The 22,604-nt window shown below is 43.5% G+C and overlaps 2 protein-coding genes across 5 annotated transcripts in view; one reads left to right on the forward strand and one right to left on the reverse strand.

The window, feature by feature from the left end:
- The first annotated feature begins 3,482 nt into the window (after nucleotides 1-3,482).
- The window catches only part of cmss1 (cms1 ribosomal small subunit homolog), a 39,129-nt gene continuing 20,007 nt past the window's right edge, over nucleotides 3,483-22,604 (forward strand). For 2 of the 3 annotated variants that reach the window (XM_084083654.1, XM_084083655.1), the window contains exon 1: nucleotides 3,483-3,552. In XM_084083654.1, coding sequence (XP_083939780.1) covers nucleotides 3,504-3,552 — 49 coding nt within the window. In that variant the 5' untranslated portion in view covers nucleotides 3,483-3,503. The remainder of the gene's footprint in view (nucleotides 3,553-22,604) is intronic. The other variant, XM_084083656.1, reaches the window with a different exon arrangement.
- Nucleotides 5,321-22,604, reverse strand: part of LOC311063975 (filamin A-interacting protein 1-like) — a 28,729-nt gene continuing 11,445 nt past the window's right edge. For both annotated transcript variants that reach the window (XM_084083628.1, XM_084083629.1), the window contains 5 exons: nucleotides 20,193-20,407; nucleotides 19,762-19,932; nucleotides 19,425-19,603; nucleotides 8,076-10,881; nucleotides 5,321-5,593 (listed from right to left, as the gene is read on the reverse strand). In XM_084083628.1, coding sequence (XP_083939754.1) covers nucleotides 5,399-5,593; nucleotides 8,076-10,881; nucleotides 19,425-19,603; nucleotides 19,762-19,932; nucleotides 20,193-20,393 — 3,552 coding nt within the window. In that variant the 5' untranslated portion in view covers nucleotides 20,394-20,407 and the 3' untranslated portion in view covers nucleotides 5,321-5,398. The remainder of the gene's footprint in view (nucleotides 5,594-8,075; nucleotides 10,882-19,424; nucleotides 19,604-19,761; nucleotides 19,933-20,192; nucleotides 20,408-22,604) is intronic.

Here is a 22,604-nt window from a genome sequence, read left to right on the forward strand (position 1 = left end):
ATTTGGGGGTCCTTGACATGAAAAAGTTTGAGAACCACTGATATACAGTAGGCTCCTGCCCTAGCCGCAAGACAGTACTTACCTCGTGGCTCTTGGCTTGTTTTTTGTCTTGTTTTCAAAGACCTTGTCACTCAAAGGCCACATCTTGTATCAAAAAAATGCTACATTAACTGATATGCAGTGTTTGCATAGCTTATCCTGGGGTTCACAAAGGGAAGAAAATAAACTTGCATCTGGATGACTCTTGTCCAGTTCATATTTATCAGACATTTATGAACCACTAACACCACCCTACACGTACCAACCCCTGACGCCGTCTCTCTTAATACCACGAGCCAAGGCTTTTCAAAGTATAACTGTTGGAAAGCCTGGTTTCTGCTCGGTGCTCTGATACCCGTTGATACACAGCTGTATCAAGCTGTGTTCCGTCAGCAACTATAACGGAGCAACTATAAGACTTCCGGTGGACGATCTCTTCAGAATAAAAAAAAAAAAAACTACAAATTAAGCATTTAAACGAAGCTATACAACACATATTATGTTTCTGTGTAACAAAAACGTTTTTTTAAACATTAATAATTTATCTAAATGGTCAGAAAAGGTCAGAAAAGTGCCGTTTTCAGACAAAAGTGGGCACTGGACAGGCGCCGGCGGACACTGCCGACACTTCTGACATACGCACGCGTGCGGGGACACCTCCCCTACAACGCCACACTCTCGGATAAGCCCGAGAGGTGTAAATAAAAGTGTGGTGGACCGTCCAGTGAGGTCAGAGGTCAGAAAAGTGCCATTCTCAGACAAAAGTGGACACTGGACAGGCGCCGGCAGACACTGCCGACACTTCTGACATACGCACACGTGCGGGGACACCTCCCCTACAACGCCACACTCTCGGATAAGCCCGAGAGGCGTAAAAAAATTGCAAAAAAACACATCCACACCATGGTCAATATCTTCCAAATTGTCCTCTATTGTGATGCCAGCATTAAGTGATGCATCATTACATTTCACATAGAAATAAATGTACCCATGTGTTTTTGCCACTTGCAATGCATTTGCTGGTTGGAGGATGTTTATACTTGTACAGGCGGACGCTGCCAACACTTCTGACATCAAACCTACCCATTGCCTTTTTTGAAGAGGACGCAAGTCCCAAGAAGTGCCACAGAATCTCATCAGGAAGTTTTAAAGCATCTTCTGTGTATACAGTCCTGCTGCGTTGACCAGTTATTGATGGATATGTGTTGATACTCCCACCCAACAGACATGGCTATGGACAAGCCTTGCTTCTATTTCAGTTTCCCAGTTTGACATCAGTATAAAATTTCAAGACCATTAATAAAGGCACAGTGTCCACTTTTGTGTGAAAACGGCACTTTTCTGACCTCTGACCTCACTGGACGGTCCGCCACACTTTTTTTTACACCTCTCCCGCTTAGCGGAGAGTGTGGCGTTGTAGGGGAGGTGTCCCCGCACGTGTGCGTATGTCAGAAGTGTCGGCAGTGTCCGCCGGCGCCTGTCCAGTGTCCACTTTTGTGTGAAAACGGCACTTTTCTGACCTCTAACCTCACTGGACGGTCCGCCACACTTTTTTTTACACCTCTCCCGCTTAGCGGAAAGTGTGGCGTTGTAGGGGAGGTGTCCCCGCACGTGTGCGTATGTCAGAAGTGTCGGCAGTGTCCGCCGGCGCCTGTCCAGTGTCCACTTTTGTGTGAAAACGGCACTTTTCTGACCTCTAACCTCGCTGGACGGTCCGCCACACTTTTTTTTACACCTCTCCCGCTTAGCGGAAAGTGTGGCGTTGTAGGGGAGGTGTCCCCGCACGTGTGCGTATGTCAGAAGTGTCGGCAGTGTCCACCGGCGCCCGTCCAGTGTCCACTTTTGTCTGAGAACGGCACTTTTCTGAACTCTGACCTCACTGGACGGTCCGCCACACTTTTTTTTACACCTCTCCTGCTTAGCGGAGAGTGTGGCATTGTAGGGGAGGTGTCCCCGCATGCGTGCGTATGTCAGAAGTGTCGGCAGTGTCCGCCGGCGCCTGTCCAGTGTCCACTTTTGTCTGAGAACGGCACTTTTCTGACCTCTAACCCCCCTGGACGGTCCGCCACACTTTTTTTTACACCTCTCGGGCTTATCCGAGAGTGTGGCGTTGTAGGGGAGGTGTCCCCGCACGTGTGCGTATGTCAGAAGTGTCGGCAGTGTCCGCCGGCGCCTGTCCAGTGTCCACTTTTGTCTGAGAACGGCACTTTTCTGAACTCTGACCTCACTGGACGGTCCGCCACACTTTTTTTTACAGCTCTCCTGCTTAGCGGAGAGTGTGGCGTTATTTGCTTCTGCAATAAACAATATTATATCATGATAATTTTCCAAGAGTGACCTGGGCTAGAGGCAGCATTATTACAATAATGGACAAACAGTTCAAAAACAATACATATGTAACAAACACAAATGAATATCCAGTTAAAGTAAATATATTTTTTAAAATACATTTGTGTCTATAAAAATAAAATTGGCAATTAGAAGTGTTCTAGTATGCGCCATTTAAAAGACGTACATCATAAATGTATTTTTAAAATACATTTGTGTCTTTTAAAAAACAGTACACATTCGTGATCTTATTTTGAAGGCAACCGGAAACCTTATAGTTGCTAGCTCCAAAACCGGATGTCCTATAGTTGCTGACGGAACGGAGCTAAGTTGATCCCAGTCACTCAGCTGTAGTTTTTGATCACCCTGGGCAAGACCTGCAATGTTGGTTGTCTAGGAAGTTGACAACCAGAAATAGTTGAATTTGGCGGAAGTACCGCCCAAGGAAATGACGTTGATGCTTTACAAATCTGTTAACATTCTCCGTGAATGAAACGAGTGTTGTGATTGGTCATAAAATATCGTTTCCGGGGGAAACGGAAATCTGTCCACTCAGGACTTCCTAGACACTCGCTGCTTTAGGTCGTGACCAGGCTCTTCTTTTCGCAGATGAGTGAGGCTGGGACCGAGGTTAGTTTTTGATTGGATAGACTCAGAACTACAGGAAGGATTCGGAAGCCGTGTTGCCATGTCCGCTTATTATAAGCGACTTTGGGCTTATTTTTCTGTAAAGTTGCTTGGTAGTTAGTTGGGGGTTCGGGTTGTGGTTATTTGTTTCCTAATGTTGTTTAAACCCTATGGTTTAAACCAGTGGCTCTAAAACATTTTCATGTCAAGGACATCTAAATGTATTTGTCCGTGGACCCCTGTCTGAAAAAATGTTTTGTGCCGGGCGGGACCTCATACCAGATTTGTGCTAAAATGTTTTTTTTTTTTTTTAAATATTCAATGATTTTCAATTAGTGTTTTTTTCTGAAAATAGCAGATTTCAAAAAGTATGACGATGAATATAGATAAATTATAAATTGCTCATGTAGCATTTTAAAGTCGCTTCTTTTGGGCTTGTTTTGATAGAACTGGTCGCTTGTTTCTCTCGCAACACCTGGCAACACTGCTCAAATCAGAACTACAGGAAGATGGGAGACGACTTGGGCGATGAGTGGTGGCAACACGAGGGTAACTCAGGTACTATTTACAATGATGAACTCCGTTACCTTTCTGCTCCATGAAGCTGTGAGGTCTTCATACATACATGCTCCACTCATATTGACAGATTAAAGCAAAGCAGTTCCTATAGTGTCTCCGCGTAGTCATAGCTAGCTAGTTAGCTGTTCAAATGCTAATTCGGTTTACGGTCAATGAGAAGTTGGAAATTACAATAAACTCCTATTCAGAGTTTACATGTCTTTTTAAAACGTGGCATTTTGACTCAAGTTTCTTTCACGTGCGGTGCGTGCACAATGTGCACTGCACAGTGAAGTCTTCAGATCCTGGGCTTCGGGCTTGTTCTCATGTAGCCATGGTTCACATACAAGCGTCATGGTGCCGAGTCCCCCTGGTTTATAGCGGTGTTGGATTTTTTTACATTGCCAACTCTCACATGTACATAAACGTTCATATTTCAAATATAAAGTGCTTACCCCCGAGCCACGGATGTTACAAGGCGACCCGGACCGCGATAAGTACACGTATCTCCCGTGTTGTTCAATAAAAAGCATTTTAATCCGATCGCCGGCCATTTTCTCCAAATTTTCTCCGATACTTTCAACCATGCGACACTAATGGTTGGAAGGTATATTGCACTCTGATACATTACCCAAAAAAATGGCTGGCGATGGGATTAAAATGCTTTTTTATTGAACAATACGGGAGATACGGGTACTTATCGCTGTCCGGATCGCCATGTAACATCCGTGGCTCGGGGGTAAGCACTTTATATTTTAAATCTGAACGTTTATGTACATGAGAGAGTTGGCAATGTAAAAAAAAATGAACACCGCTACAAACCAGGGGGACTCGGCACCATGACAGTCATCTTTCAGGGCTAGTTCTCATGTAAACACGTGGGGTCAACAGTGGTGGAAAAAGTACCCACGTGTTTTAATAAGTAAAAGTAGAAATTCTGCAATGTAGAAATACATACTCTGTTACAAGTACAAGTCCTGAATTCAAAATTGACTTGAGTAAAAGTACAAAAGTACCGGTATCAAAATGAACTTAAAGTACCCAAAGTAGAAAGTAGTCATTATGCAGAATGTCCCATTTCAGTTTTCAAGTGGATGAAATTTATACATTTAGAAAATAGCCGATCTAAGCTCACAGACGCATTGTGAGCTTGTATGTATAGGGCTGAAGTGGATAATGTATTGTAATAATAATTAAAATCTACAAAATAACTAGCAACTAAAGTTTTCAAAAACGTACTTGTTGTGAAGTAAAAGTATAATATTTGCCTCTGAGATGTAGTGGAGTAGAAGTAAAAGTACAGAAAATTGGAAATACTCCAGTAAGTAAAGTAAAAAAGACCTCAAAATTGTACTTAAGTACGGTACTTGAGGTGTACTTTGGGGTCAGTCACGAAAAGCATTGTGGTACATACTTATTCGTCTGCCTCGCCTCTTATTTTGAACCTATTTGTCCTTCGTATCGCATATTTACAGCAACATTTATGCGTTCATTATATTCTTCCTCGGCTACTTTTACAGCGCCCCTGCACAGTTCACTACGTGGTGCATACCAATAGAGGGCAGCCCTGCACTGTTATATTATGATTGATTTATTTAGCCTAACTAACTCCACAGCAGCACTAGTCTGCAAGCCAGGGTTTGCGCTGTGTTGAAGATGATAAAATCACATTTCAATCATGTATTTACATTCAAGGCATTTATTTGGATTGGCTGTACAAATGTTTTATATGGTCACACAATTCTATGGGTTGTTGAAAGAGGCTCATTATATGTGACAATTATTTAATATGGATATTAAGGTAATACCTGCCTGTTTTCTATGGAAAAAGCATGCATTGTGTCTATTATGTTGTAGTTGCAGCCTTAGGCCTGTTTGACATTCTCAGACCAGTGTTTTTCCCTGTGTACGTGGTGGGATGTTTTATATTATTCTGTCCAGTATTCATAGCTCTGTTGGTCCCTCTGTTGAAGCTGTATCCTTTAGGCTTGGGAATCCTTGTTGGGCCAGGCTTCTGTAGTGATTCCATAGCCATAGGGATCTGAACAGAGGAAACAGAAACATGGCAACCTATTAGGCAGTATTTTCTGGAAATATTCCTAAAAAATACTGTTTCAATTACCCCCGACTGTGTTTATAAAGGTTGATTGAGGAGTGATGTAGCTAAAAGTGGATCCTGTAATGTGGACACACACACACACACACACACACACACACACACACACACACACACACACACACACACACACACAGATGAAAGTAGTGTACATTTGTTTAGATTTACCATGATTGATGACATTTTATTCTTCCTCCCATGTTTATAAGTCAGAAAAGGTAAGGATGAATGGCACGGATGAAGTGAATGGATAATAATTTAGTTTGAGGACATGGAAAATGAGTATAACTGAACTCTAAGCTTTAGAATGGAATAAACTTTGATGTCTTTAAGAGCACATAGAGAATGGCTTTTGGGCTCATGAGAGCAGTCAGACTTTTATGCTGATGTGTCTTGTGGCTAAATGTGCTAATGTCACACTCTAACGCAGTCTCCCATGAGCCTTCTGTCACGCTATAATCAGCCCAAACTGTTGTCAAATGCCTCATCTGGCTTTAGCTTCGCCAGCCGGTGATGTCAGGGTGGTAAACGCTCCTTCACATTTGTCATCATCTATCTGTTAGGGAGGATGGCTCACTCTCTGGCAGTGGTCCCTCCCTTAGGAGGCCTTTTAATAGCCCCTTATATAGCCCTATGGTGTCTGTTATCATGATGAGACTCAGTCAAGCAACAGGGGTAACTTTTCAGTGCACATAAGCTATGAGGAAACCTGATTCCACATTATTCTGCTGAATTAGTCAATTTATTAGGTATGACGCAGGCCTTGTGTTAAGTTGTTCTTGCCATACTTGCTGGGTTGGTCTGTTACAATGGAAAAGTTGATGGCAGATTTGTTAGTGTTGTGCACGCTGTTGAATGAAAATGAAGCATAACACCCCTTTTTCTGAAACTGAAAAAAAAGAGAAATGCCAGAACTTAAGATATCAATTAACAACATAAGACCTCTCCCTACTAGTCAGTTCCTCACAGTATTGATTGCTTATGTACCCAACAGGGAGCGTTTGATGTTAGCTGACTTTTCCAGCGTATCATGGGATAAGACCTCAGCCTGCACATGTTCAGTGCATGTTCCCCTACGAGTGCATGTACACACACACACACACACACACACACACACACACACACACACACACACACACACACACACACACACACACACACACACACACACACACACACAAGCACACACAAGCACACACACAAAATTGCAGGGAGTTGTAGGGTGGTTAAGAAGAGAGATGGGTGATGACATCAGCCTGTGAATCTTAAAGCCTGATTTATACTTTGTTTTGTGCCGGTGTCACACGCCGAAAATATCTCACAACACGTTGCACAGTGATGGGTAACTTGTACATCGGCTATCTTCGACACTCAACACTATTGTATGATGAAGTCAAAATTAAGCATCTCTGAGCCCAGCAAACACATGTTGCAATTTGCTTTTTATGTGTCATTAATCTTCAATGTGTTCCTCCAGTTACACTACAAATGTGTCCTTTGAGGAGAATTAAAATTGGCCTGTGAATTTCAAAAATGGCTCAAATAGGCTATGTTTTTTGTGAGTTGCATACATTCCTGGCTTGACCGTAGCTAAATGCTCAAACATGACAGCTTTTTATTTAAATATCTACTTGAAGAATTTAGAAAAGGCTGTTATGCTGTGTAATCAGCACAATGGGACAAAATGATATGTTGCACAATGATTGACCGTAATTTTTATGTGCTTGGTCTTGTACCAACAATCGTTACTCTGTCCACCTAATTGACCCTACAGCACAATATGTACATTACCAAACTAACTAAACATGTATGAATAGAGTATGGAGTCGTTTAGGAGTATTGATGTGTTTACTTTCTTGAGGTCAACCAATATGGTCATCTGATTTTGCTTTATAATTAATAGATATTCTTCCAGCACAATAGTATTGTCTTTGTACACAGTTGCTGGTACTGTATTGTGGCATTTACCAATACACGTTTAAACAAACACATGGCAAAACCTATACTAAAAGAATGAAATAAATGAAATCAAGATAAACCACTTTTAATGAACAGGGAGGAAAATATAATGAACATAACATAAAACGATAAAAGGCACACACTTTGTTGGTGGTTAGGCTGAGGATTTCACACTCATAGGCATTAGGCAAACATTTCTCATACTGCACAAAGGGTTGTGTAAGTGAGTTATTCTAGGCTATACGTGCCCATTTAATAGTTTAAGAATGCTTTACAGATGTAGCTGTGGAACAAATGCCAAAATCTTTTATTGGTTGATATCTTTGGACAGAAACCTGGGTGTGTTGTCGCTCATATACTGTAGCACTATGCTAGTAAGGAGGATGGCTGAGGGATGGGGGATTTAATCAGGATGGGTTTGGACTTGATAATCATAAAGGCCACTTACTGTAATATTTGAGGGGTGTGAGACTGGGGAGGTAGTAGGAGTTATAGTGATACTACTGGTAATCTTGCCACCACCTGTGACGTGACCATTTGTCAATATTTGAGTCCTTTGCTCTTGACGAAGAGAGTAGTACGGCCCACCACCAGGATGGGGATTGCCATTGGCTATACCATTCACTCCTTGTATGTAGGGGCTTCCTAGGTGGATGTGGATCTTGTTGTCCTCTGTGGTGAAGACGCTGGGACTCATGTTGGTGCTGCTGGACCTCTGGACATGCCAGCTATTTTGGCGCTCTGGACTCATCCTGAAGACTGACTGACCTGCAACTTCTGTGGGCTCTGGAGAGCAGGTGCTGACTGTCACAATCTGCACAGGGGGGGTGGTGGGATCAGGTGTCACAGAACGGGATGAACCAGGACTTGTGACTCGAGACATGGGTGTTGTGGTGAGTGGCGACAGAGCTCTTTCGGGGCTGGAAGGGGAGCTCCTGGTTTTTACCGCCGACAAGTTAGAATTTTGTATGATGGTAATTCTCTGTTTGGGTGAGGCTCCGCTTGTTGGGATGACGGCTGTGCTTGTATAGGATGTTGCAGCATCTGTAGTGGGGCTGCTAATCTCTAAAGTGGCCGTGTTGAGTCCATGGTCTGGTGTTACTTTGATGTGCAAGGGCTGCCCTGGCGTGTGTGTTAGCACCACGTCCCCTTTTTTGACAAGGTCACCATTTATGACCTCTCCGTTAGCGTTTAGGTGCATATCTATGCCATTGGCTGATTGGCTGCTGTATCGCCTCACGTAGTTATTTGAGTGATTCAGGCTTTTGAAGTCTTTCACTGGAGTTGAATTTCGTCTCTTTATGGCTTGGTCCTCATCGTGGTTGGGGTCCTCCTCGTCGCTTCCATCAAACTCTAGAGGAGACAGGTTACTGTACTCTGGAGGCAGGCTATCTGTTTGCTCAGTCTGTACCTCCTTGGTGGACTGGTGGAGGTCTGAAAAACGACGTCCATTCACACCAGGTCTCAGAGTCTTGCTGAATCGTCTGTACCTCTCCAGCTCACCAGAGAGTTCCTCCATCTCTCTGGCCAGCTCTCTGTTCCTGGCCTCCTGCTGCAACAGTTTCTTATGCAGGGTGGAGTGGTCCATCTGGACCCTGGAGATGGACTCATCAGTCCCCAACAGCCCGTGTAGCTTCTCTTTCAGTGCATCCACCTCCCTGGTCAGGAGTCTGGACTTGACCTGCTCCTGCTGGAGACGACGAAGGAGGTGGTGCTCCTGGTTGACCTCCTGCTTCTCTGCCAGCTGGTACTTGGAAAGCTCCGTTTTGGCCTCCTCCAGCTCTTCTGTTAAGGCCTTGGACCTCTCCAGCTCCTCCCCAAAGCTCAGTTCGAGGGACTCAAAGTCCTCCTGTACCCTTATCAGCTCCCCCTCCACCACTTCCTTCTCCTGGAGTCTTTTCCGCAGCATGTCCACCTCCTGGCTCAACTCTTTGATTTTATTATCCTCTTCTTGGCAGCCATGGTTAGTGTTATTTGACTGAGGGTCATTGATGTCCATCTCTTTCTCATCTGTTTCCCCCTTTTCCCTTCTACTTTCCAGGACCTGTGCCCTTTTCCTCAAGATGTTGACTTTGCTCTGTAGATCTCCATTCCTCTCCTCCTCTGCTTTTATCCTGGCAAGAAGCTCATCATTTTCCATTGCTAACCTCTTTATCCTTTCCTCCAGACCTGCCTTAGACCTCAACACCTGCTGCCTCTCCTCTCTCATTCTCTCTGCCATGGACACTGTTGGAGCATTTTGCTCCTTTGGTTCACCCTCCCTCCCGCTAAGTTTTGCCTCGGCCTGATGGAGCCTTTCAGTCACAGTCTTCCTGTCTTCTACCAGAGCCACGGTCAGTGTTCGGAGTTTGGCTAGATCTTGCCTGAGTGCCCCCTCTGTTTTTTCCAGCTGTGCCTCCACAGCGTCCAGCTCTCTCACCCTGACCTTCAGAGTGTCTATCTCACCAGACAGTTGCTTGGTGATTCCTCTTTCTTTCTCCAAGTTGCTCTTCAGTGTGCTGCATTCCTGTCTGCTCTTACCTAAAGCCCCCTCTATCCTGTCCAGTTCACTGATTCTGCCGTTGAGCTTATCCACCTCTGCCTTCAGGCTGCGGCACTGACTGCTCTCCCTCCCTAACCTGCGGTCCAGATCTCTGCACTGGTCTCCCATGCGGATCAGCTCCTCATCCTTCCCCTCCATCTCCACCACCCTCCTCCTCAGTGCATCCACCTCTGAGAGAAGTCCCAGCGGTGGTGCTGTCGTCGCTGCCACTCTCTCATTTGCCTCCTCCCCACGTCTCACTCTCACCCTGTCCCTCAGCTCTTGGAGCTCCTCCCCAGCTCTCCTTAGGGCATCCCTTGTCCCCTCCAGTTCATCCAGTTGACGGCTGAGGGCCGCCAGCCGCTGTCGAAGCTGCTGGTTCTGGGCATCCTCAGTGGCCAATTTGGCCGTCATGGCTTCTTGTGTTCGGTGTAAGATGGAGGCCTGACTACGCAGCTCCGCCTGCAGTTGCAGGGCTCTAAGCTCGCCCTCCTTCACACGGGAATGTGTGGCGGCGAGCTCCTGCTTGGCGTGGTCAGCGACGGCGGTGAGCTCTTGGACACGACGGTGCTGCTCTTCCAGCTGCTCCGTCAGACTCTGCTGCTTGTTAACGACCAGCAGGGCAAAAGCTTTGAGCTCTGTCAGTTCCTCTTGCAGGGCTGAGATGTCTCTTTTACTCTCCTCCTCCTTTCTCTCCTGGTATTCTTTCTCCTTTACAATCAGCAATTTGAGTCTGTGGAGATAAGGGACAAATAAATCATGTTAGTAAAAAAAAGTAAAATGCTGGTTTATTGGCCTGGTAATGGTTTATTGTATAACTGACTTGATTTATAGTAGACATTAAGGCAACGTTCTTCTGTTTACAATTCACCTCTTGGACTAACTGTTACAATTAACTATTCTCTTTTCCACTGTGAATGCTTCTTTCATTACAAACTGCTTTAAATGTGGAGCTTTTCTTCAGGAAATAATATAGCAATTATTATTTTAGAGGGGTGCACACTTTCACTTAAAGTTTGTACACATTATTTTCTTTGTTCATTATGTTTGTATCAAAGTCTATGTACATATCTCTGTGTTTAGGACCATGTCATGTATAAGTACTGTGTTTTCTTGTTGCTCCCCGTTGCCCGCTCTCGGGTGTGTGTATGCTCTGTATAATGTTTTGACTGGCACGACAGATGGTTCCATGGCAGGGAGCATTTGTTAATTAAGAAGTTCCTCAACCCTTGAGTACCCTCCCAACTGCACCCCATCACCCTCCCTCTGTGCCCCTTTATATCTACCCTCTCTTGTGCTCAGCAGAGGCAGGAATTCCCCCTGTTCCCTAGATAATTACAGACTGGCTACGTCTTCTTACTCTTGTCACTACTTACATTTCTCCAGACATATATCAGCATACACATATATAGTTATTACACACTTATTGACGTTTTATGCCATGTGCTTTTTTTCCTCCTCGTTTTATTTTTTTCTGCTTTATTCTTGATGGAGTCCATGAGATGGAGAGGGGATGGCACACAGCCTCGGGTTGAATTTTAACCCGGCCAGCTGTAGAATGGATAGCCTTATTTATTTAGTATGCCAGAGCCCCTATCAAAAAGCCCCCTTTACTTAAAAAAAACAAACTTTTTAAGGTATCAGTAAGGCTATGGAGTGATGGTAGAACAGTGTTGTATGTGCAGTGACCCTGATACATTTCAGCATTGTTTCCTGTAATTGTAATTTGAATATGAGCCTTGTTCCTTTAGCCTAGCATAATGCTGAAACTTATAAAGCAATGAAGCTGCTGTGAATTCTAAATTGTATTATTTTCAAACATCATACAAGAAACATACACCGATTACTTAATGTATAGATTTCACTTCAGTCTACTTGTATTCACATTAAAGTTAAAAGCAAAGGTGTAATGAATTGTAGTTGTAATGTAATTTATTTTGTGTACTACATATTCACAATTCACAAAGTGAAGTAAATTGCTGGCTTGATGAGAATTGAGGACAAAAAAGCTAATGTGAGTTAGCACAATGATATTATATGGGCTTTTTCTACCAAAGACATATATCACTTTCCAATGTCACCTACTGTAACTATGATATAGCCTCTATTTCAAACCTCAAACACCCCTTTAATACTAATGGAAATTAACACATGAAAAATTCTGGTATGTCCTAGATAAAATAATACTGTATATATATATATATATATATATATATATATATATATATATATATATATATCAGTGCAAAAATGCGTTGTTTTTATTGCCAGTTTATACAGGCTATTAAAGTAATTTGAATTCAGATATTTTATTCACTTTGTCCCAGTTCCTCTTTCAAATGCTTGCAGATAAGCAAGGTAAAAAAAAAAGGACTGTGGTGGTTAGTTGTGAAGTTAAGACTGCAGACTGACTATTAGGTTGCACTGAGTTGTTTTACCGTCACATATTTCTTAATGTTTATAATTAACACAAAATGTAGGCCTGTAGAAAATGTAAATATATATGACTAAAAGGCTAAGATTAATTTAAAGAAAATCATAGCCAAGGTATTTATTTCAAGAGTTGTTCTTTAACGTAATTTAGACTCACTGAAGTATATTTGATTTTGTTTCTTTGGCATCAACTAGGTTTTGTAAGATACCAAGAAACTGCCACAACAGATGGCTTGGCTGTTACGCTGAGTTCTAAAGTTTTTGTCATGCTTCTAAATGCTGTTGAAGGCTATATTCTGCTCTTGTTCACCAGTCCTGTGGTTGTTCCTACCTGTGTTGTTGGGCTCTGTGCTCAAAATCCGCAGAGAATAGATTCTATTTCCTATGTTCTCCCACCTCTCTCTCTCCCTGTCCCGGCATTCCCAGCAATGTAGACATTCCATCCGGAAAACCAAACATTATGAGAAGTGCTCTGCACACTGAGCCCCACTGGCAGCCCTAGGCGCCCATTACATCATCAGCAAGACCTTATATGGGACTGTACAGTCTCCTCAACTGTGTGTGTGTGTGTGTGTGTGTGTGTGTGTGTGTGTGTGTGTGTGTGTGTGTGTGTGTGTGTGTGTGTGTGTGTGTGTGTGTGTGTGTGTGTGTGTGTGTGTGTGTGTGTGTGTGTGTGTGTGTGTGTGTGTGTGTGTGTGTGTGTGTGTGTGTGTGTTCAGCCCATTCCAGATGAGGTCATGATGCAGCCATGCCAGATAGGATGATGGGAAGGACAGAGGATGTGTGTGTGCAAAGGGAAGCCTAACCCTCAATCAGAATTCAAACTAAAGAGGCTAACACTTTCAATTTGCTGGATTAGCCTGAGTAAACTTGTTAACAATGGAGCCAGGCTACATGACTGTGAGGTCTAGCATGCTGCCTCCTAATAAAAGATCTTGTATGTGTCTTGTGCTTGTGGAGCGTGTGTGCGCTTAAAGAGAAGGACATGTTTTGTGTTGTAGCTCCTGCGCCTGGGGCCTGATAACCTGAGTGAGAGATGACATCATCATCTCATCGCCACACAATTGCATCCATATGTCTCTCTCTCTCTCACTCTCTCACAGTCTGGCTCTAGCTCTCTCACTCTTCAGCTCTGCTTCACCCTCACCCTCTATCCCACCCCCATGTTTTTTTTTCCTCTTCTTTTTTATCCTCACTACTCGCATCTTTTTCTTTGATTCTTCTCTTTCCTTACTGGCCCTGTATTCATCACATTTCTACTCCAGCCCCCCCTTGACACCACTCTGATCTCTGCTCTTCTGATGGATTATTCTAATCAATGCAAGGTGCTCAGTGGAAAGCAGGGAAGAATGACAGATGATACCCCCTTTGCTCTCAGTACTAGTCATGCCTGTCATGATAAGAATGACAAAAATGATCATGGGGGAAAATGGTCTTTCACCTCTATGCTTGCTAGATCACACTCCTACCAATCCTATAGCCAAGTGCTGCAGGAGGAATACAAATGTCACTCAGTCTGACTGAGCATGCATTCCCCACTGGGAATGCTTATTATGGCTGGTCGTTCTTGCTTTACAGGAGGAAATACACGTCTTTTCTGTGCAAAACTCTCAAGTCCACTCCCCAATTAAGGGTGAAATATTTCCCCTGTGACTTTTCGTCATCAGGCAACTATTTGCAAAACAGCCCAAAGACCTGCTGGAAACTTCTATTTATAGACGTGGCTGTTGGCGAACGTGTCAGACAGTCCACGACTGGCACCCTTATCAATGGGGGGAGCATGTAATATATTTTGCTATTATACACCATATATATTATCGTCACTGTCGGGTTAAAAACTTGTATGTCCAAAACTGTTTATTATTTTAAAAACATTTAAAAATTGTGAAAATGGTTCATCTACAAGCTCACAATGCGTCGCCTCACGACACGTTACTTTCACTACTTTTGTGCGACACTCTTGTACGATGAAGTAGGGCATTAATTTACGAAAAAAACATTGAAAGTTATAATATGGAGATACAAGGTTTCTGCCCAACAGCAACGATATGTGTACTGTATTGGGCAAATACTGTAGATGTTGCTTTGATGATTTGGGGACTGGAATGCCTTATTGTTCTGTGCCACTAGAAAAGACAGGCTTCAGTAAGGCAAGTTATTTCTCTGAAGTTATGGAATGTGAGAAAGCAATCCTCCACATTGCTAACAATTTCTGTCCACAGACCAACTCCTAAACCAGGGTTCATGAGGTCCTGTTTCCCTCAAGGAGGGACTGGCCGCTTCATTGCTTGTCCTCAATTACATGCATGATGATTGGATCCCTCAAAGGCATTTCCAGGAAATCCCTCAAACATGGCGGCATGTAATAGGCCAGTTTTCTAAGACTGGACTCTTGCCTCGATTGTCAGTGCTGTTACTGTCTTCTAGGGGTATTATTTAGAAGAAAAAATGTGTGTGTGTGTGTGTTTCATCATGCAAGAGTCACACAAAAGTAGTGAAAAAAACAGATCTACAAGCTCACAACGAGTCATATCGCAACGTGTAGTGAGCTTGTAGATCTGCTATTTTCACTATTTAAATTAGTTTTTTAAATAATAATAAAGGAATGGTTATGGACATGCACGGTTTCGCCGACCGCAACAATATATAATTTTTCAACCATTGTGATGAGTCCGAACGGTTGGCCTTTGCACTGTGGCAACAGGTCAGGTCATTGGGAAGACGTCGAGGATGCTCTGAGAAAAAGCAGTGTGGTTAGGGAGGATATCCCAAGTTAAGAACTTTTTCTCAGCCGCTTATCAGCAGGTTGATGAAATTAAAAATGGAGCTGTGCAGCCCAAACCTGACCCTCCCCTGTACCCACCAGAGGTAATGAATGGATCCAGACAGAATGAGATCCAAGAGTGGTTCTGTTATGGCAGGCGTCACCACTTCCAGACTCCAATGGTAATTTATGCGTGTCTCTCCCCACTGACACATTACTGGCTGGGCAGGCTGACGGTAGATGTGTGTAAGTGTGTGGGATGGACAGAACAGCTGTGGGTTTCCGCAGGGGTATGGCCAAGTTTACTTTGTCCTGTTGCTTTTTGGGCAGAGCCTACACAACACTTCCTTCACTGCGTTGAACCAAGTTGAACTAAGCAATGAAGCCATTGCATGAATTGAAATCTCAGGACTTCACACACACATTCAGGCACCACCTTACCCTACTACACTGCTCTGGGCGTTGGTACAGAACATTAATGTGTAGAAGGGCTCGCTTTGGGAAAAGATTGATACCCACATTCATAGCCGCCTTAATATAACGAGCAATATTATTGCCGTTATTGTTTGCTATTGTACTGTACAGTATGTGTTGTTGTCTGATATGTACAGTGCTGCGGAAAATGTATTTCCCATTGGTGGGGGACTATAAAGACTAGTCTTGTCATCTTCTGCCTTCTTCTTGTGCCCGCATCTTTGTGTGTCTGCCTGCCTGGATTTCGGACTCTTTTTATAGCTATATTGAAGATGATGAGTCAGGGCCATAATCATTTAGGGGTGAATATGAAAGAGTTGAAGTGGTTTGCGGGTACAGCTTGTAGTTTGGCAAGTGTTGGTGATTCACAGCTTGAGTGGACAGATGAGAGAACATACATGTTTTATGCCTGTGTGTGTGGTGAACATGTGTGTATGGTTAACATTGAGAACCAGTTAGCTCAATGACAGATCATAGACAATGTGTACACACACACACGCAGGCTTAAAGCATGCCCCCCGATAGCTGAGGTTGGAACGGTCTGTTCGGCTGCATTTTGATGAGTCAATGTAATTACTCTTAGACACGCAACAAGGATCGTACCACACCACACTGCTATTATCATTGACTACATGCTATGATCTGGCCCGTGCCTCTTAAATTAAAATTCAGGGTTTTACAGTCAGAGTGTACTTTATTTCCTGTATGGGAGAGTGAATGAAGAGACATGACTGTCACTGTGCTATGTATTTGTCCAAGCTAAGTGGCTGACTTGGCTCATGAAGCACACTTTGAAAAGAGTAAGAAAGGGGCTGAGAACAGCTTTCAGAAGGAGGAGGAAATTTCAAATTATTTCTGTTAAATATTTAGGAAACTACTGAGCCTAGATGTAACACTAACGCGGGATGAGCTGGATAGAGGGTGGAGAGGGTAGATGAAAAGGATGTGTCAGGCGGAGTGCCGCGTACTTCATGTCGTATACCCTGTGAGTGTGGATGAATGCGTGCTTACTGCTTTTCAAAGGGATTCATTGACTCGCCTAGGGCTGCTTGAATATGGCAGAAGTCATAATCACAAACTTTGTAAACAACTTTCTTTTACTTTTCTTTTTTTTTCTCCTATATTTTGTGGTCGTATACCACTTTGTATTTGAGTATCAGGTGATGGGTCGTATGTGGTGCAGACAAACAACTCTGAATTCGTTTAGCCTTTCTTGTTGACCAGGGGCTCTCTTTCCATCATCTTGGCTTGAGCTGAGCTAAACATGCCATGTCCTCAGACAACATTCCGTGTTTAGTGGGTTTGTTTAGTGAGTTTTGGCTCTTAAGGTGGAGCGAAAGCGCACCACTGTAAAGGAAAGGGATGCACTGTATTCATTAGATTAAGACTAAAGAGTTTTGGGTCCATTACTGATCCCGATTTTGGAGAGTCCTAGACCACTGATTACTGAAGTTTTGACCAATACTTTGTCAAAAAGTGGTAAATAAATTCTAATCAATTTGAATTTGAAAGATATATATATATATATATATATATATATATATATATATACATACACATACACATACACATACACATACACATACACACACACACACACATGTGTATTTTGCTGTCTGGCAGAAACCAGCTAACTCCAACCTCATTGTGAGCTTGGAGGTCCATTAAGTTCTTATCAATGATGAACTCTAAAACAGCTGATACAATGCGGTAAAAAGTAAATTGCTGATATATCAGCCAAACCCATATATCGGTCTGGCTCTATTATTTATGACACAAGACAAAATGAGAGCATTATTATGAACCCGGAATGCAGCACATTCTTCGAAGCCAAAACCGTAATTGAAAATATGTGATTAATTGAGCACAACAAACCTTCTGGTTTGTGTTCAGCTCAACACGATCATGGGTTGATTGGGAAGGTGAGGAAAAGTGTGTCTGGTATCAAATCTAAACATAGTGACAGAAACGGCCATGTCTGTAAATGATGTGCGTGCGTGTGTGCGTTTGTGTCTTTTCATCTGTGTTTTATCACCTGCTTCCCTGCATGATGTCATTTGGACTGAGGGGCAGAAGACAAGACAGCCAGAAGGAGAGAGGAGAGAGTGTAGGCTTCAGGGAGAGTTTACTACAAAGGATGAGGCCTATATTGACAATGTAGTGAACAACTTTGGGCCACATGGAAAGCACACAGCTGTGCTACCCTCTCTTGACCTGACTTTGTATCACAGTCACAGAAAAGTCTGCACATGTCAATTGTTCCACATAACTTTGAGTTTACATTTCTAAGTTGCAGTACAATGCATTGTGGAGAGACACATGTTCCTAATGGACTGTATAGAGAAGGGCAGGACAGGGGATGAAAACCCTCTCTGTTCTATCAGCCAGGAATGTATGAGCAACGCTGGGTTCACACCACACCACAGACATGCTGTCTACTCCATGTATTAATCATCATTAGGCCGAGATGGACCACAGAGTCTTCACGTGTGCAACGTTTAAGGTTTCTCCATTGTACTTGAAAGTCCAAATTCTGGTAAACTCAAATCCCCTGCCTTGGCGTGGCTATTTTTGCTCTTTAATTGAACATGTTTGCTTGCAGTAGATCGTCAGAGTGCTTGGAGCTTGGCACTATGAGGCAGACTAGTAGTCTCCTCCCAAGGCAAAGAGCCCAGTATGGGTCCAGTCCGTACACGACTAGATTACAGAGTGGACTCTGGTGCTACATGAGCCGAGACGACCGGAGACCTCAACACAACGGTACCGTTATGGGCCTCAAATAGCTGGAATTACAGAACCAGTGACCACCTTTTGGAGTGGGCCCCAGTTATCGGCATTGGCTACATTTGATTGTTAGTTATTTCGAACCAGAATCATACCACCCAACCCCATCTCTCCCAAAGTTTAGCATTTTCACTCATGAGTGGAACTGGTCTAGGAGACCAGTTCCACTCATGAGTGAAAATGCTCATTCACTTCACATCTTCACATCACTCATATTCATATTGACGATTGAGACTGCCTTACATTGTTCGATGTTGTGTTGGCTAGGAGGTTGAGCTAGAGTGCCAATTTAGGTTGCACATATAATTGTCTGTGAGTGTATGTTTATGTGTTTACAAGGGAGAGCGACCCAAGCCAGGCTGCCCACAGGCCTAACCAGGCCCGGGATCTAATGGTCTGTGTCTGAGTGCAGTAGTCCTAAGTACAGGCTTGAGGTCTAAGACACTCTGTAGAAGAAACACAGCGGTAACAGCAGCTCGGCTCGCTCACTCAGCCATGAAGAGCATTACAGACCAACACACACCAAAAGAATCTAAGCCTGAACATCACAGAGCACAGACTTGGCTCATTCCAATATACGCTCAAATACTTAAATCCCCTTTGGGATCTTTTTGTCCCATTTTACTCTTAATTCTAACCCTTGTCTCTCTTCCACTCTAAGGAATACTGAATGGCTTGGATATTTGTAAAGTCATGAATGTAATACGGAACTCGCCTGTTGGAGAGAGGAAAAATTTGAACTATTCACAAGCCCACTGTTAGTTGTCTCTTTGGCTTTGCTGAGGCATTTCTTAGGGCCCCTGGCTGTCTGGTCCACTGACCTCTCTCGGTCCTGCTCCAGCAGAGCAGTGAGGTCGTCACTCTTCTGGATGAAGGCCCTGTGGTTCCTCTCTTGCTCCTCCAGCCTGCAGAGGGCGCCGCTGTGGGAGCGCTCCACCTCCACCAGTTGCTGCAGAATCCGTCTTGATGACCTTCTCTGGGACTCCACAAGGCGATCCAGCTGAAGGGGCAGCATTAGCAGAGAATATTAGCCATGCAGAGGATGGTGGAGGATGTATCGGTGTATCAAACTCCTCTAAATCAAAGTTGTTTCTGTAAAATTCAAAAACGGGGCTGAGATTTATTGTCATTGGCACAGTGTGTCGTGGTTAACATTACCTCATCCATTGGTTTTTCATAGACGTCCTGCAGTTGGTCCTGCTGGGCCCGGAGTGAGTCTCTCTGCAGGGCACGCAGCACGTTCTCTGGACCCCTGAAGCCGTAGTGGGCCTCCAGCAGAGCCCAATCCATCTTCTCCACTTTCAATACTGTAATCACCTCATCTCTGACCTGGTGTGATGAACAGTATGGAGTGAGCCCTTGGATTGCCATGAGCAAGCACAGACTTACTTAACTTTCTCACAGGTTTTGTAATGACTAAGCATCTGGATGTGCTGTTGCTCATGATCAGAGTCCGGGTCACATTGACAGTGTGTGTGCTGTTCCAGAGAGTTAATCATAGGATTTGAAGTCTCATGCGAGACTCAGACACTCATGAAACTGAAGCGCTGATGTGATTGTGTCTCATGTGAGTGGTTCAAATTACTCACCTGGAGCTCAGCTTCCAGTATGCTAAGAAGGTACAGTAAGTCGTCCTGGCACAGCTGTTCTCCCATGCTTCTGCCTTTTCCTTTCTCTATCCTGTCTGTCCTCTTGCCATCGCCCTGGGGCTGAATGAAGTGGGAGTTGGATCTCCTTGGACCACCTTGAGTCCAGGAAGCCATTTTGCTTGTGTTGCTATGTGAATGCATCTCTTACAAGGCACCTTTGAGGAAAGGACAAATTAGAGGGATGTGATGAAGGTTGGGCACAGGACGAATGAAGGGTTAAAAATATTACGCAGAGCAAGAGTTATGTCATGAATAAGTGGACATTGCAGTTGTTTAATAAGGGACTTGCTTAGAGCTATGACGTCATAAGCTAATCTAAACTCCTAAGGCAGTGTCATAACAGTTTGTGTCAGTGCAGGAGATGGGCCCATGCCTCCTGTTAACATTTGTTTTATGTTACGCTTATGTCATCTCATCTCATAGCCTTAGCACATTACACAGTTATACAGCTATCGCGGTCAGATTGACATATGAAAGGTTGAGGGCGCCAGCAAGTATAGTGCCTTAATTACTGACCATATGAGGAGGTGTGTGTGTGTGTGTGTGTGTGTGTGTGTGTGTGTGTGTGTGTGTGTGTGTGTGTGTGTGTGTGTGTGTGTGTGTGTGTGTGTGCGTGCGTGCGTGCGTGCGTGCGTGCGTGCACGCGCTAGGCTAAACACTGTTTACGTTCTCTAACCTCCTCATCCCATATTTAGAGCCAGAAAATGAGCATGTCCAGAATGCAGAACATGAGCTAATCTCTTTGTTCTCTTACTCTGATCTCATCAAGCCTTAATCAAATGGTGGTGGATTGGAAGGACTTCTCCGCCTAGCTACATGTCAAGCATTTTTAGATAGGTAGTCATGGCTCAGTGTATTTTCTGGAAAACATTAATCACAAGTGTGCTGGTGAATAAGTATTTCTTTGTTTTTTTTTTGTTTTGTTTTAATGTGAAGTAAAGATTTTTTTGTGTGTGTTTACATCATCTTACAGTCTTACATTTTCTTTTCTTTTAGATATTTTCTTTACACTGAGCACTGAGCAGTAAAGAATGAAAGCTTCATCTGTCTCTTGTGCACACAAGCACAAACACACACATGCAACAGCTGTTTGTTGTCATCAAGGCCTGAGCGCAGCTTCGGGTCCCTCTAAACAAGGTGAACCCGGGTGCATCAGGGACAAACACTGATCATGTACGATAAACAGAGACAAAATGGAGCCCTTTAGCCTGTCTTGGACTATAAATAAAAAATCCTTCAGATACCGATGCTTTGTGAGAGACTGTAAGCTGGATGCTTTGTGCATAGAAGACTTTCTCTTTTTGCTCCTGCATGGACAAGAGTGAGAGAGACTTCTTTTGAGTATTGAGTGACATGCGCGACCTCCCTCCTTCGGAGTTGTTATCGTCTCTGTATCAATCACTAAGACAGATGGAGCTGTCTATGCTTTCTCCCTGTTCCTTCACTCTTCTCATTTATGGCAATGGAAGGAATGATAAAGCTCTTAACATGAGCACAGCGGGCCTTTTTTTTTAATAAGGTTTCTTTCTAGCAGCTTGGACTTCTACCCAGGAATCAGAGGCTACAGTATGTTCAGACTGGCAGCCCAAATCCAATTTTTGGCCTATCCAGATTGGAATCAGATTGTTTTTATCAAGTCTGAACACCAAAAGAAAACCACAGGGGAATCTCTCTCAAGTCAGATCGGTGGTTTGAAATGCGATTCAAATCAGATTTCTAAAGACGTGTCTCAGTCCGGACACTGATGCCTGATTCATACTATGTAGTGTGACTGCGTAGCTCGCTGGAAATAGCAGATCTACAAGCTCACAATGCGCCAACATGTGAGCTTGTAGATCTGCTATTTTTCTGCTATTGTTGAGTCATGTGTCCTTACCACAGCAACCAGTACAGATGGGTCAAGTCAACGATGTCTGAATACACAAATCCATTCTGATTACTTGCATTGGATTGTATTTGAGAAACAATTCAAATTTGCCTGCAGCCTGAACAAAGCTAGAGATACAAATCTGTTTCCCCCTTCATCCACAAGGTACACTGGAACACTGTATGGCACGGGTGCATGGCATCATCTCTTCTGCTTTGCCTTTACCTACTTTTTCTTGCCTACTTCCTCTGTCATATACGCCGGCCCAGGTTCAAGTTCAATGTGTTTGCTCTATTTTCTTTCAGCCATGACAGGAAATGGTTGACATGTTGGATTGCTGAGCCAAGGCCTGTATTAAGGCTGCAACAACTAATCGATTAATCGATTAATAATCGATTACTAAATTAGTTGCCAACTAATTTGATAATCGATTAATCGATAATCGATTAATCGATAATGGAATGTAATTAATTCAATGTAAAATT

The sequence above is a fragment of the Gymnoscopelus microlampas genome (genome assembly GCF_963454915.1).
Source record: "Gymnoscopelus microlampas genome assembly, chromosome: 17".
In the NCBI taxonomy this organism is placed as follows: domain Eukaryota; kingdom Metazoa; phylum Chordata; class Actinopteri; order Myctophiformes; family Myctophidae; genus Gymnoscopelus; species Gymnoscopelus microlampas.